General features: G+C 37.3%; 1 protein-coding gene across 2 annotated transcripts in view; it reads right to left on the reverse strand.

Moving 5' to 3' along the window:
- The window catches only part of btbd11a (BTB (POZ) domain containing 11a), a 193,915-nt gene that overhangs the window by 4,585 nt on the left and 172,205 nt on the right, over positions 1-17,125 (reverse strand). Inside the window, exons 6-13 of one of the 2 annotated variants that reach the window (XM_026923080.3) lie at positions 16,046-16,135; positions 14,498-14,599; positions 12,430-12,523; positions 7,543-7,678; positions 6,397-6,623; positions 5,981-6,159; positions 2,330-2,435; positions 150-252 (exon numbers count right to left, since the gene is read on the reverse strand). In XM_026923080.3, the coding sequence (XP_026778881.1) occupies positions 150-252; positions 2,330-2,435; positions 5,981-6,159; positions 6,397-6,623; positions 7,543-7,678; positions 12,430-12,523; positions 14,498-14,599; positions 16,046-16,135 (1,037 nt within the window). The remainder of the gene's footprint in view (positions 1-149; positions 253-2,329; positions 2,436-5,980; positions 6,160-6,396; positions 6,624-7,542; positions 7,679-12,429; positions 12,524-14,497; positions 14,600-16,045; positions 16,136-17,125) is intronic. The other variant, XM_026923081.3, reaches the window with a different exon arrangement.

Here is a 17,125-nt window from a genome sequence, read left to right on the forward strand (position 1 = left end):
CTAAATGGGGGAAAAAGCAAAAACAGTGGTATTCATGAAAACAATCTTTATTGTAATATTAATCACAAGCTACTCTTTCTTTTCACTGATGTCTTTATTATTCAAATATACATTTACAATATAATCTACAGTTTTATTCAGTCCCTTACCTCGCTGATGCTGTGAAGAGCAGCACCTTGTGGGCATAAAATGGTTTTCCCTCCACCAGGAATGTCACATCTGACATCTCTTTATTATTCAGAAAGTGTGGATCTGAGGAAGCACCATGGATATGAGGTTTAAACTAATTTAAACAAAGGCCTTTTTTAAGGTTCAGTGAACATCGAGACCATTACAGACCGTTACACTGTAGGCATTAACAAACAAGGACTGTTTGTAATACCCATGGCCTGTAATCCCTTATGTGCTGCCTAGATGGCAGTAGTATTCCTCCAAACCTGAAAAATCCTTTCAGTTCACCTTAGGATTCCTCCCCCGCACTTACTGATGGTAAAACTACTGTTTTGCAACATTCTCCATTTCTGGAGAATGTTCCAAGAAAAAGTAAATGGCTTGCTTAAATCAGCTCCAGAACTGATTTTAAAAAAAACCTTTATCAACCCCATATATGGGCAGTGGTGGCTGAAGGGTTAAGGCTCAGGGTTACTGAACAGAAGGTTGTGGGTTCAAATCCCAGCACTGCTAAACTGCTGCTGTTGGGCACTTGAGCAAGGCCCTTAACCACAGCTGCTCCAGGGGTGCTGTATCATGGCTGGCGTATGTGACAAACACTGCATTTCTTTGGCTATGTACTTGTACACTGCACAATGACAGTAAAAGTTGAATCTAATATATCGTTTTTAAAGAAAAAACACAATGAGTCGCAAATGTAGGAGCCCTAGAAATTCTGATATACAAAATCTAACTGAAGCATGAGCCTGTTTTTTAAGGTTCATCTAATTGTTATTTGAACTCTTAAGCAGTCATCCACTTCCTGTTTCACTGGGGTATAAAAATGAGGTGACAGAGGCCAAATTCCCTTAATCATTCATCAACATGGGGTAGATTACAGAACAAAAAAATGGAATGAGATGAAAGTGTGGTGACCTTCATAAATCAGGCAATGGCTGTAAAAAATAGCTACATGCCTGAAAATGCCCAAATTCCCACTGTTAGGAGAATAATTAAGAAGTTTTAAACAACCAGAGCTATAATGAATCTGCCTGCAAGAGGACACAAGTATATTTTGCCCCATTCAGTGTGGAGAATGTTGAGAGGCAATGATTTCTCCAAGGATCACAGCTGGAGATTTCTGGTGCTTTCTTTGGGTCACCAATTCTCCAAATCTACAATTAGATGCCACCTCCATGCCAGCACACTGTTTAGAAGGCATGCCACAAGAAAGGCCAACCCTAAGCACACGGAATTCGCTAGATGCTACTGGAACTTTGACTGGAACCGGGTTTTATGTTCAGATGAGACAAAAATAGAGCTTTTTGGCAACAAGCACTCAAGGTTTGGTGTGAAAAGAGGATGGTTATACGGAAAAGAACCTAATCCCCACTGGTCATTTTGTGGCGCTGTTTTTCCTTTAAAGGCACCGTGAACCTACGTAGGATAAATGCCATCACAGACTCAATTTGAACAAAGTAAGAAATGCAGGGATGGCAAGAATTGTGATGTGGGTTGTTGTTAATTTTCTTTTTACTTTCTTATCATACATAGATTTCAATACACTCATATTTTCAGTGTGAGATTGGCCTAATTAACAACAAAGACATGCGGAAGTGGTACATAAAATGCAAGTACAGATATTCAGCATAATATCATTAAATCCAAAAATGCAAGTCAAATAAACAGGCAGGGTTCAAAATCAAAAGGAAATATGGGAACATAAAGTGCAGAAACACATGATAATATGCAACAGGACTTCTTATGGAACAAAGATACAACAGCTTATAAATCAAGAAACAAAAGAGGTGAACACAATGAGTAACAAACCAATGACATGGGGTGGAGACAGGGGTGGAGACAGGACCAAAACCAAAGCCAAAACAAAAACATATAGCAAAATATAAACAGAAGAACATCATGAACATGGAACAAAACACATGACACATATGTAAGCAGTTGGCTATTTTCATAAAAACTTTTACCACGGTCCCAATAATTCTGGAGCTGACTGTATTTCACTATCACTATTCAATAAAACATTCACTGACACCTGTGTCTAGGTGAAATCTTCACATTTATGAAAAGCACAGGCAGATTTTGCAACTGCAACTGAAGGCAGATGGAGCAAAACTATATTCGAGCGAGTTTTTAAGTAGGTCAGGAGTGCGTTACTTACCCAGTCGTGAGGTTTGTTTCTTTTTGATCTCTGTCAGCTTGGGGATTGGGAATGGTCCGTAGCATTGCGTGAAGATTACAGCTAGCTGCTGGCTGATGACTTCGTTCTGTATATTACAGGGATGCACACATAGGGATCACCAGAAAGGTACAATATCAAACATTTATAAATCCCTGCAAATAAACTGAAGCAGATACTTTCAAGAGACTTAAATATATTGGGCTACATTCAGCATTCAGTTAAATGCATGTTGTGAGTGGCAGTGGAGGCTGGGAGATTAAGACTTTGGGCTACTGATGATAAGGTGATCAAATCCTGCACAAGATCAAACTCCAGCAATGCTAAGCTGCCACCTTTGGGCTCTTGAGCAGTCCCTTAACTTTTTAGTTGTATCTTGCCTAAAATTGTAAGACACAGTGGATAAAAGTGTCAGCTAAATGAGTAAAATGCAAATGTCAGAATTTACAGTTCATTCATGTTGTTAATGTCAGAATTACAGAAATTACAAGATAATGGCTTGGAGATTCCACTCAGATGCAGAAATGAGTCGTTTCTATAGAAACGCACACAAAATCTTAACTTGCAGATGGAATACTGAACTTTACCACTTACTATTTGGCAGGGGTGTTAAATAATTGAATAACACTTCATTACTATACTTAAATATTATTCTGGGGTGTTTATACTTCACCTGAATGCTAATGAATTGGAATAATTATACTAATGTATAATAAATTGTCATATATTTAATTGCAATGCAAAATAATATTTAATTACAAAAATGTACTTTTTGCTCCTTAAATTTTTATTTAGAGCTTCAAAATAAGTTTATAAATCTCCAATGTCTTTTCTTCTCTCATCCAGCCAATGACTGTACGCTATACAGCAAATGAATGTGCTCAATTAACTATCCAATCAAGGTCATCAGTGTAGAAACAAAGGATTAAAGATCATGCTAATTCAGCACAATTTATTTAGCACTATATCTATCCGTGTGCATTTGAACATGGATTAGCCACGGGACTGCAGTGTGGGACTTGAGGATGAGTGTCCCAGCCCTGCCTCAGTAAAATGCTGGAGTAAGCAAAGACTCGTATAAAATGAGGCGTTTCCTTTAACTCCCTAGAAGGCATGATTTCCGTCAAATTAGAAAAAGCATTCTGAGGTAAGTTTCACTAATTTGCTAACATTAACTTGCTTTATTTATCTAAGTTAGCCTGATAGAATAGCATTGACTCCAGTAGCTAACATGATTGGACTAGGCAAATTCTAGCTAATGGTAAATATTGGTTTATAGAATATTTTACTTCTCATTAATTTATTAGCAAACCACACAGCATTAGCCATGCATATGACCGGTGAAATTACTGAGATTGAGACTGGAAGTGGCTCTGGATAAGGAAGTCTGCCAAATGCCATAAATATACTTCCATTTTTAATTGAGTAAAATTTTAACAAATGATCTGTTCTGTCACTTCAGTATAATTTCTCAGTATTGTTTCGACACTTGCTACATGCTCACTACTAGAAAACAGTAGTGAACTTTTAATACATAGACTAATAGAGTTATATCCTCTCGTTATACTCTTGCCTACTGTGGAAACTGAGTTTTTTCATGTTTGTTTGTAACGTGACTTCACACAGTTTCACGTGGGAGCTTTCGTAATAGTCCACGTTCCCAACCTGTAATTATGATTTCAACAAAAGTGTGAACGCTAGCTGAAAGCACATAATTATAGTAATTCTGAGATGTTCTGCACTATTAACACTAAATTTGCGCACACTGAACCACTGGATGAACTTGACATGTGAGTGGTGAAGAATTGGCAAAAAACAGACATCAATCTCAGTTGTTCAAAATTCTGACTTTTAACATAAATGCTTTTTTCTTGCACAATATCGACTCTGGTGAAAAGCAGTATTAATATCAGTGCTACTCTATTTCACCCTGAAATTGATCTTTTGGAGCAAAGAATGGATAGCCATTTAAGAGAAATATTAAATATAAAAATGTGGCACTATGAAATAAATAACTGCATGAATCATCCACACTTATGCTGCAACTCCCAACAGCCGCCATTGTCTTTTTTCTTTTATCTTTAATAGACAATGTGATGAGAGAAAACTAAAGCAAAAAAAACTAAGCAAACAAAACGGTAACAGTGAACATTCAAATACCGTGTGCTTAATAGAAATCACAGTGGTGAGACTATATTGTGCAGAAAATTTGAGCTTTCTTCATTTAGTCTGCTTCTTAATTATTATTAGAATCTGCTGTACACTACTGTGTCATCAAAGTGCTATTTTTTAATCTGGCAACCAATTACTGTGGGTGGATTCCAGATTTCTAAACTGAGACAAATTAGCATAAATGGCAAACAAATGTAATTATCATGGTCATGATTATTCATGAATATCAACCTAAATATATTTCCAATATGTTAGGTTATTATTCACTGCTTATTTCAACCCTATCCATTCATGTTAGTGAATGGGACAGATGGCAATCTTTCATTCTAAGTTACAGCTCCACAGATTATTTTGGGGAACAGTGTTCTGTAGTATGTACAAGTTCAGTTGTCCCTGAACCAGTCCCTGTCCCAGTATCCTTCCTTATAATAAATGCATATTATAGGGGTTACTTGATGATAAATAAAAGGGTGTGGTTAATGAATGCGCACAAACTCTGTAGGATGTGCTGTTATTGGAAAATAATCAACTTTGGGGCAGTAATGGATCACACCACACTATTGTTATTTTTTTCCCCTATTTTATTTCTTACTTATCCTATTCGTTTAAATATTTTTAACATTGTCTCTTGCCTTTATACTACACCATACTGCAAGTGAAAGCTTATATGTATTTCACTCATAAAAATTCCTTCAGTATTTCTGCTTTATCATACTGCAATTTTCTATCTGCCAATTTTTTGTGCTTAAAGGCAGGTCTTCTGAAAAGCGAATGCATTAAGAGCTCTACTTAAAGAGGGAGTTCACCTTTTTTCACATTTGAGCAGCTCTAAATATTCATTCAGCGATTTCTAGTCACCTCAGACAGTTTTTTCAATTGCTTAAATAATTTGTTAAAAGTAAGTAAAAAAAAAAAAAAAGCCCTCCCACCACCACCCCTAGCCCCACTGTACTGGATTCAATTGCAAAATCCATTATACACACATTGCACACACATGCCCTAGCAGATACAGACAAAAATGTTCCTCTCAATGACTTTGTCAACATTCTTGTTCAGGAAAAGGCATTTGAGAAGGCTAAAGCGTCTAGTTGTGTTATCTACCTTTGGATACTTGAATCATACAAAAGTATTCATCTGCTATGTGTCAGAGGAACTTCCCGGACTTGTGCTCCTGCCTGTGCTGCTATGCACTAAGTTGCTCAGAGGTATAAAGCACCTACAGGTCATTACAATATTGTGAACTGGCTCCTCAGAAAAACAAGCTGAGCCCCTGTGTGTCAGAAGTATGAATTACTTTCCCAGATTATCTACTGACATATCTTCTGAACTTAAGCTGCTCAACTGTCTCAACTGTGAGTGTTCTTAAAACTAATAATTCATTGCACATCCATGCGCATGCTGCACTGACTTTCAGTGAAATATATGATGTGAAATGATGTACTCAGAGGAGTAAGTGTGAACCTTGCTGGCTCGGAGGATCTGGAACATGAGCGGTAGGCCATGCGTGATGAGCTCTTCAGTGTACTCGTCCTCCTGGATGCAGCTAAAGTCTTTAAGCAGGCCCTGGATCAGCGGCCGTCGCTGCTGCAGAAAGCACGTCTTCAGAGACTCCAGCCATGTGTGCAGAGTCCACGGCACACCTACACACACGACCAACACTCATCTGTCACTCCATGGCATCTATGCAGCTCAGAAATCAGTGCCCCCCAGCAGTAGTTATTTATCTCTGCCTACTACTGTACTATACAGTATCAGTACTAGCCCGTGCAGCGGCTGTCTGTGGTGGGAAATGAGGCAGTGGAGGCATGCAGTAACCAAAATAAATGAGCACTAACAGGCTGCAGATGTGATGGCAGTCGTGCAGTGTGGTTACTAACCCAAGCTGCGGATGTCTATGGTAATGTCCACATGGCCGTGTTCGGCGCTGTGGTACATGGCCTCTCGGAGGGCCCTCAGTTTCGCCTTGCCTGTGCGCAGTGTGCCCTCCGAGTGGCTTGTTCGCTTCTCCCCGCCAGCCTCCGAGCCCTCAGCCAGGATCTCCTCTAGAGACATCATGTCACCTTTTTCCTTCTCCGACTGGGACAGAAGCTTCCGGAAAACGTTCCTGCACAAACATACACTTACTTAGCCTCTTCTGATACTCATACAGGAGTAAATGTACAGTAATGAAAGCCACATTATGCCAAAATGCAATTACTGGGATAGGGGAAATTATTAATGTACCAACATTAACTTCTAAGAACATTTGGTTAATGCGAGCGGCGTGACAGCGATGCACCATTACTTGTACACATTCATAATATTTCATATCCCCACGCGTTTCGCTTAGCTATCCAGCTCGAAATGATGAACACAGAGCTGACACTGTGTTTTTACCAACAGAAAGATGAGCTGGAGTTTAAAACTGTAAAATATAATGTGCATTTTCAAGAGCTGTCGAGCCCATTAATATTTATGACTCATTTATCAAGAAATGAAAATAATCTTTTGCACATTTTACCACTGTCTGCTCTGGGGCATGATTATAACTCAGTAAAAGTACACTCTGACTCTGAGAATGCCTGGTTCAATTCACGCAAAGCAACAAATCAACATAAGTCTCGTTGTCTCAAATGTCCCAGGGGGGTTGAAGCACAATGAAGCAGGTTTCTTAAGCTTGGCTCAGGCTGCAATATTGTTCCAATCCAAATGGGTCTGACTGATTGCCTTAAGATTGCAATGAAAAGGCGGATGTCTAATGCATTGGATTCTCAGTTAGAATTGTTACGGTGAATTTCAATAAGCCTTCATTATGCAGTGCTGAGCCTGAGTGCGAGTGAAAGAGTGGGTGTCCACATTCACGCACTTTACAATTCCCACGCATTGAGAAACCCAGTCCCAGTAAAAAAAAACAACCCATCAATATATATATATATATATATATATATATATATATATATATATATATAGAGAGAGAGAGAGAGAGAGAGAGAGAGAGAGAGATTGCACCAGTGGAATACGAGTGTGTTGTGTGTGTGTTTCACCTGTGCCCATGAGCTGCAGCGAGGCTGTATGAGTTCATATCCCCTAAAGGAGCTGAAGTAATGCCATTGCGGTATGTGGTGCCGATTAAGGGGTCTGCTCCCCTCTCCAAAAGCAGAGTGACCAACTCAAAATTGCCTGTAAACATCGCAAAGAAAAAGTACATACATTTTATTAAACTATTCCATCTACCACATTATTACTTGTACTGAACATCCTTTTAGCACACTCAGTACTGTTTGTCTTTACAGTATACAACTGTAGAAGTGTAATGATTTATAATCCTACTGTCATCCAGAAGAAGTTTTCAGTTTGGTTCTGGTTCCTGTCATGGTTTCTTCCTCGTGTCATCTTAGGGAGTTTTTTTTTTTTTATAAATCTAACTCTACATCCAGATTTCTGGAAATCTGCTTTGTGAAAATGTCTACTTTTAAAAGCACTGTGCAAAAAAAAAAAGAAATTATTTTTATTGCAACTCTACTATAAAACATATACATATAGGTTGTTTAAAACTTATTTTAATGTTTCATTCTGAAATCTGGCTGCACTGCATATTATTCCCCCCGTAGTATTTTCCCTGCTGTCAACACAGTTGATTAAACTCACATTCTAATTAACAAATTAACATAAAATGGGTTACACCTGTGTTTCACAATCACCCTGCAGTAATGCTGCAAAGGAAACCTTGCTTCAACACAACCATTTCCGAAGTGTTTGATAATGAGCCAATGTGTTGACTTCTGCCTGTAAGAGTTTAGGATCTACTAAAGTATGCAGAAAAGGGTTATTTGAGGACCAGGATTGGAAGACGCTGTGCTAAATGATTACACTGGAAACGAGTTATTTATGATCCACCCAACTGTGTTTGAGGATTTATGTTTCAGATAAAAGCTGTTCTTTCACCCGAAGCATTTTTGGGTAAATACACCTGAACAAAAAACGAGCCAATTAAACGAGAATAACGAATAACATGGAAATGTGCTGCATCTGCATTAGAAGCACTAAAAGTGATTAGTTTGCTTCTGAAAGATGAGTTGTGTAGATTTTGCTGAGAAATAAGTACAAATAATATGGGTCCAGTTTCCCTAAAGCATCCTAATGTCAAGATCATCTTAAACAGGAGAGAGAGAGAGAGAGAGAGTAGTGCTCATTCTACCATTTAGCAATGACGTGGTCAACATAAACATTCTCACACCCTGACAGATAAATGTCTGATAAATGTCAGTAAATTTATATTGTAGTCAGGGAACTACTGGAAGTAATTATTGTTATTAGAAGTAGTTGTCCACACCACGCTGCATTAGATAAATCATTTTAGCTCCCCTGTTCTACTTAGCTGGCTATTCTGGTCAAATGTGAAGCAAAGTTTATTAGGCAAGTTTTGACATAAATGCCCATTTTAGAACAAGCAGTATCTCTAAAAGATTATTTACAACAGTGTAGTTATCCATCCATGTTAGTATGCTATCCACATTAGTTCATATATTATTCATTTTAATTTGCTGTGCGCCATCCAGTTTTATTATTAATACCATTATTTAATATTCATTGAATTAGTAATTGTGTATTATTATGTTTTACCACAGCACTGGTGAATTCTCGATTCTGATTGGTCAGAAGGTGTTGAATCGTTTTCTATAACAGCAGCTCTGACAGCAGTGGATGTTCTAAGTATATAATCTATAATCATGCTGTTATTTAACAAAAATAAATATAATCATTGATATGATGTAGCTTTTGTAAGGAGGTGTTTATTTAAGACTTCTGGAAGGAGTGTCCAGTGTCAGTGCTTTATAACAGTCAGTATGTTTTCCACCACAGGAAAGTCTTCAGGACAGAAGAGGGTTTTTTTTTTTTGTCTTCTTAACTTCAACAGAGAGGAGAAATAGAGGCTGGTGAGGGAATAAACTGTTTACAGCTGCTAGAACATAGACATTCCACACATCAAATGTAACTGTAAACAGTTAAAAAGACGTCATTCATTAGTAAATTAAAAATTATAATTGTATCTGCTGTGGAAAAAGAGGAATAAAACACTTCAGAACATACTGATTTAGGAACATAATCAACTTTGGGGTGGCAACACTAGCTGCACTTTGCGTCAGGCCATATCACACGACCCCATCACTGATTATTTCCCTATAAGCACAGCAAAGCTGCTGATTCTTTGAAAGTCATGGAGTACATGAAATGGCCTCTTGTTCAAAGTACAGACAGTTGCTTATTTCTTACAGTTATTGTAACAAACATGGCACTATTCTCTTGAAACCACAGTCTACCAGATAAGACCATATTAATTATCTTAGCTATATCAGGGAGTTTTCTTCTTGTCATTGTTGCCCCTGCCTTGCTCATTAGCAAACTAAATTTGGATTTCTGTAAAGCTGCTTTGAGACGATGTCTATTGTTAAAAGCACTGTACAAATAAAATTGAATTGAATTGAAATGAATTAATGCTCTTATGCTTTTGAAATGGGGCTCAGTCCATTTTCCATACTGAATCTGTTGAATGCAGAAGCTTCTTTCTCCCCATTTAATCCTCTCTATCTTGAATCTGCACTAATTCAGTTTACCATAATTGAACCGGATTCCAGACACTGACCACATGACACTGGTTTTATTCTTCACTCTCACTCCATGGTGTAGCAAACTGATGGTGGATTTACGTATATATTAAGAATGAGAGAAATGCCACACACTGTAATATTGTAACCCCTTTAAAAAAAATTCCCAGGGTCTTTCAGCAGGTCCGGACCTATATTACATTACATTCCTCACAAGAACATTTATTGTGTTGTTTATTTTTACTTCTATAGTGCAAATTTGATTTGTACAGTGCATTTCTACACAGCTTTTCAGAGAAGGATGTTGACATGTGGCCAATGTTCAGTGACCTTCTCCAGTAGCAGATGTTCAAATCAGCTACAAGCCATTTGAAAAACTATTGACCATTAGGCTACAACATGAGTTTATTTTTCTACACACAGATTAAATCTGATGTTGAATTACAGTACACTACATTACACACTGGAAGCATTACTATTAAAAATCTTTGAATCTGTATTTTGTACATTACAGTTCAGTACGTTCAAATGCTGCAATTAAGTCAGAAAAAAACCCAAAAATGGTCCAAAACATGACTAACAACAAGCAGAGAATTTTGCCACTTCCTGCCTAACATTGTGGAAGTTTTCACAGACTCCTGCTGATTGTTTTGCTTATGCAAATCAGTGTCTTATCTTTGGCACATCTGTACAGGATAGTAGGAAGAAAAGTGTCTGCGCATTAAAGAAAAAACCTTGCAGATACACATGCTGGGGTAATTGACCAGCTGTATGTCAAATGGAGCATGAGGAAAGAGGGTTGATGAGTTTTGGATGTGATGAGCCTCAAACAACCCTAACATCACACTCTTCTTTACCGGCAAATTAAAGCACTCTTACAGCATGCAGATGGACGTTTCTGTAGAAGACCTTTTGCTCAACCTTAATGCTCTTTAGCTACAGATATAAGGGATGATGGAGGCATTTACCTTAACACCTAATCAAGTAAGCTTCCAATGCCACCTGACTGGGGACCTTTAGGCTAAGTGGATTAGTTAAGTGATTTTCAGAATTATGCAAGAAACTGTTTAGTAAAATATGATGAATAGTTTTTGGCCTCATTCATATTCATGGACATGCCTCTCTTGGGATTCTGTGTTCTAGTTGAAGAGAAAATTGTGGCCATCTTTTTGGTCTGGATTTATAGTACCATATTTCCACAATATGTTCCACCAGTAACCCAATTGTTAACATTATTTACTGCATTAATTAACATTAACAAATGTTAAACTTGGCATTAATAAACTGAAGCAATATTATCAAAGCTACAATACAAGTTAACGCACATATTAATAGATAATTTTTGAAATGTTAATGAAATGAATTTTCAAAAGGCTACAAAGACTTTCTGCATTTCACCCTGTGACTGTTTGTGTTTGCAGAGAAGAGGAGAAGTTAGGCTTATTTCATGAGCCTGGCAAGTCTAATCATATGTTATGAAAAGCACAGACTTTACACATGAATTTTGCTATACTTAATATGTTTAAAAAAAGAAGTAAAATTATTTGTTACAGATTAATCTTATTCAAATGGAGTAGTGGTACAGATGGGCTTGGTGCTGCAGATAAGTTGCATGCGAAAGTTGTTCTGTGAGACTGGGCTGATTACCACACATTCGTAAATGCTGATAGCTGTTTTATCAACATTTGTCCTTAAGAGTTAAGAGCAGTTATATTTACCTTGCAGCTGGCACTACTATCAGAGCTGCAACCAATCAAATTTGAGAATTCCACAGCACTGTGGTATCGCTGTAATTCATAGTGGTAAAATGTGTGTCAGTGGTTATGAGGTAAAAGAAAAATGACCTAATTAATTCCTGTTAATATGTTCATATATGCATTAATTAGCAGAACAATTCAATTAAATTTTATTTACATAGCGCTTTAATAACAATGGACATTGTCACAAAGCAGCTTTACAGAAATCTGGATATAAAATTTCAATTTATCCTTAATGAGCACACCTGAGGTGACAGAGGCAAGGAAAAAATGAGGAAGTAACCTTGAGAGGGTTAAAAGGGAATGCATCCTCTTCTGGGCAACACCAGATAGTATGATTAGAAATCATTTCTCTTCTATAACTGTATACTATAGAGTCAAGTAGTGCTTAGTGTGTTAAAAGGAACTTGAATATGAGCTGTGTCATTGGTAGAGCTTGACTCCCTCCAGCTACTCAACCTACAAATGAATCCAGCACCTCAAAGGTTAACTTGCTATAAAGACTAACACTGAGATCCACATGTAATCCATATTAAAGAAAACATGTTGCTGAGGATTGCTGTGTCACCTGCAGCAGAGGCCAGCTGGAGTGGTGTTTCAGCGTAGTTCTCAGCTCCATCCTGCAACGCCCCCTCCACGTTGGCTCGAGCATCCAGTAGCAGCTAGCGTGATCAGGCCATAACAAACAAAACACATCATTATGAAGCAAATGATCCCACTTTATACTGTGTCTCTAATACCTATATTTTTACATATGCAACTATAGTGTAACTACTTCGGATGTGTATACTTTAAAAAAATGGATTACTATAGCAGACCAACACGACTGTATCAACGTAAGAGCAGAAAGTGTAAAGACACAAGTGCATCTTGACAGTTGTAACAGGACTTTCCCTCTTGGGTAATTACACATGTAACTGGGTGAACATAACTTTTATATGACAAATGAATAAACCTACATAATGTATGAAGGCTTGTTCCAATAAAAACTCCAAATTGTTGCCAAATTGACAATTATACCTGAGTAAACTGACATAGATATACATTTACATAATAAATTTATGGCATTTTCCAGGTTGATTTGGTGAGTCAACAAAACAAGTCACTGTAAAGCCAACAGTTCATAACACTGTAATTTCCTTCACCCTGTTCCACATGTGTAATTACCTGCGAGACGACGTCCTGTTACGTGTGAAAGTGCTACATACCCAGTAGTTCCATTCAGAGCTGCAACATCAAATCGTCAAAATCGATAAAATTCAAGAAAAAAAATAGTTGGCAGCAAATTTCATTATCGATTTGTTAGCCTATGTTATAAAGCACACTGTAGCACACACTACGTCACTTCACAACACAAGCAGTGAAGATATTTGAATCGATTACCTTACAAGTATTTTTTCAATGGAGTTGTTTTGATAAATGTACACAACATGCACACATTTCTGTATACAGTATATATATATATATTTATATATATATATATATATGTATATATATATATATTTTTTTTTTTTTAATATGTCATGTCATCAAGTCACCATCCTGCTTTCAGTTCACATCAACCATGCTGGGAGTCAACCCCAAAGCTTCTGAGTCAATTCCACAGACCAGAAATGATTCGTCTTGCACCAATTTGGCAAGCAAATTTAACCTAGCATCCATCTGTTCTATATTGGCCTTTATTTTGAATTTGACTAGTCAGAACTGAACGAATCAGGTTTGAAATGCAGGTAAGACCCTCTCGCAGTGATTAAGACAAGGGCCCATTGTTTACACTCATGTAGTTGCAAAAAAGTGCGTGGAACCAGAAAAAAAGTAAAGCATATCGTGACATTATGGCTGTTCTAACATTTTTTAAAAAAGTTGGCATAAGCACTTTAAATTCTCATGCCGTTACAGATAAATGTCAATAATATTGTACTGTAATTAATAACCTGACCTCTGCAGTAGTATTAGTTGTCTGAACTCCTGGAAACAAATATTTTTAATAAATATTATTTGGTATACTTTTAAATAATCCAACTAACTAATCAATTGAAAAGAATCAATAAATTAAATGATTGATCAAAGTAATTATTAGTTGCAGCCCTAGTTACATTGTAGTTGCATGGGTAGTTTGTGCGTAATGACACAGGTATAAGACACCTAAAATGTGGGACAAAATAAATGAATTCTGCAGGAATAAACTTTACTGTAGATCTTACTGATCACCTGAATGGTGAGGTTGTGATCTAGTCCATGCATTTCACAATCTACTGCTAGTCTGATCTGAGAGAAAAACCCACCAAACAAGCTAAAAAAAACCCTTTTCATTAAGCAAATGCTTTCAGTTGGTAGAAGAACTCATACAAAGTAAACAAAGCAGGTGGATTTTGCTTCAGTGCTAATACAGCTCCTGTGTTCTTAAGAGCTCAAGCACTCTCGAATGTATACGTTCTTAAGAAATTCAAGCGCTTTTAGTAGAAAACATGTTCTGCTATGCACTGTTTACTGACTCATTAAATCCAGCCTGAAGAGGAACATCCAGTCCACAGCAGTATTTTTTGCCGTTATTATTATGTTGGGGCATAATAATAATAAATAATTGAAGGAGAGTGCAGAGATGGAAGGCATTGAATTATTCGCGTCATTACTACCTGCACGACAGGGACGTGTCCGTGCAACACGGCGAAAGTGAGTGGAGTCCCCTGCCTGGTGTCAGGATAAACTGAGGGGTGTCTGTGTATTGAGCTGGGAACCTGGGAAGTCATATAGGGGAGGTTCAGGGAGAGAAATAGCATTCAGCCATTAAACAGTGGAGTTAAGTTGGATGTGGAAGAAAGAAAGAGAAGCAAGGAAAAAATAGGAATCACTGAGAGGAGTGTTTTAGCGCAAAGTTAGAGCCAACTTTTTTTCCCACCTGCCCCTGCGCTAACCTCAGACAGTTAATAATAGACTTATAGGATTTTTTTCACCCCATGCTGAAAACTAGCCTTCCCTTTCCTCACTCTCCATATAATAACTCACACATGTCCCAGTGCTTTACCCAGAGACGTGGCCATAATCTGCTGGGCTCTTTGCAAGTTTTAAAGGTAGTGACGGACAGACTGGAGGAGAGATAATTGGCAGAGAGCACAAATGCTGGAGGACACAGTAAGGAGTGACTCATAAGCAAAGTGCCAAAAGCAGTGGAATTGACTTAAACATCCTCCTCTTTAAGCTTTGCTTTCTATCAGACAAAAATCCATTTATTAATCATGTACTGTTACATAAAGAAGCTATCTGTGAACAGTCATGACTTCGAGTTAGAAATACTGACATTGACAGCCTGGAAATTTATATATATATATATATAAAACGAGGTATGCAGAATTTAAAATGTTAGAACATTACATACAAAAAAGAAACAAATTTCAGTTGAGGAAAGTCTGTAGTTTTCAGAACTATACATAGAAAATGTCAATATTTCCCTAAGTGAAAGTTTTCCCAGGCTGCCACACATATAACCTTCAGTTCACAGATGCCATATTCTAAATGTGATATTTTAGTGCATTATGAAACAATAACACAATAGCTGAACAGGCACTTGGCATTTTGTTTAAGAGTCACTCTCTCCCTAAGAAACCACAAACAGATCAAAACACAATCAAATCCATGAAGCCTTTTCCACTGTCAAGTCAGCTTGAATAAAATTTGGCTTATCTGGGTTTAATCTATATTGGATACTTCATGCTTTTGACTTAAATGGGACACACTAAGTTAAGTGTGTCTACTTGGGGAAGAGTTCACATAAAATCAAACAAAATGAATATCCATTAGCATATAATATAATTGTATATGTAAGTAAATCCTTTATTTATTCATTTTAGGTTATTCATTAAGGTTAAACAGACACACTTTTAACTACCTGAACTCTCTGATTATCATTCAGTCACTCATATTAAAGCACATTATTCAGTTCTGTGCATAATTCAGTAACTAGAGTGAAACTAATAGGAAAGGTAGTGTAGTTACAAGATTGAAGAATGTAAGTAAAGATCTGTGGTGGTTCCTGAGAGTTTAAATGTCTATTCACTGACACTTTCAATATGTCATGCTGACAGCAAGAGAAGAACATGGACAGACATAAATTACTGAGACAGATCAGGTTACAGCTCCAAAGACACATTGGATTAGATTTTTAATATCCTCTGATGCATACTGACCTCGCTATTGATATCGGCCCCAGCATCCAGCAGCATCTGAACCATGGCCTCGTCACCACGGACACACGCGTACATGAGCGGGGTCATTCCCTGCACACACACATATCCAAACACACATTTATGAGAAGTGATGTAGGTGATTGAGAGCAAAAAGCAGAATGTACAAAGGTATGACTCATTAAAATGCAGTGGAAATTCAAAAACTGTTCAGTTGGAGATGTAATTGTATGTGTTATTGACAAAACAGAGCTGATGAACTGGAATGAAAGCACAATGATTACTGATTAGACTGAAGATGGTTTCCAGTGACAGTAATCTGCTTGCATGATGATATTTTCAATACATAAGTTTTAAAATGGTTACAAAATACTGATTTTAGGACAACAGAATACAACAGAGAACAATTAAAGTTATTGCTATTTTGTAATCAGTGCTTTACAGGCCAATTAACCATTTGACAACTTAACCATTAAAACACAATAAATACAATTCCTCAAGAACAATTTATTGCTCAGAAATACAACTCATTAGAAATAGAAGAAATTATCCTTTACGAATACCATTGTTCAATTCAATTCAATTTTATTTGTATAGCACTTTTAACAATGGACATTGTCACAAAGCCATTTTACAGAAATAAATACATTCAGGATATAAATTGTAAATGTACAAATTTATCCCTAATGAGCGAGCCAGAGGCAACAGTGGTGAGGAAAAACTCCCTGAGATGATATGAGGAAGAAACCTTGAGATGAACAAGACTCAAAAGGGAACCGATCCTCATCTGGGTGATAATGGATAGTGCGATTATAAATAATTCTCTTCTATAACTGTGTATTATATGGACAAATAGTGCAATTGTGTAACCAAGAAATTGATTGCAGTTTTCACATGAAGTCTGGTTTGTTGTACCTATCCACTGTCCCAAAGCCACCACAGCAACCTCAGTCCCAAGCCATCACAGTACAACTGCAGTACAACCGCAGTCCAAAGCCATCTCCATGGTCCCCAAGCGGCACCATCCCCAGCAATGCCAGTGATCTTCAGAACGTCCATTATGTGAAAAAGTATCAGTAAGTA

This window comes from Pangasianodon hypophthalmus, chromosome 18 (genome assembly GCF_027358585.1).
Source record: "Pangasianodon hypophthalmus isolate fPanHyp1 chromosome 18, fPanHyp1.pri, whole genome shotgun sequence".
NCBI classification, from domain to species: Eukaryota; Metazoa; Chordata; class Actinopteri; order Siluriformes; family Pangasiidae; genus Pangasianodon; species Pangasianodon hypophthalmus.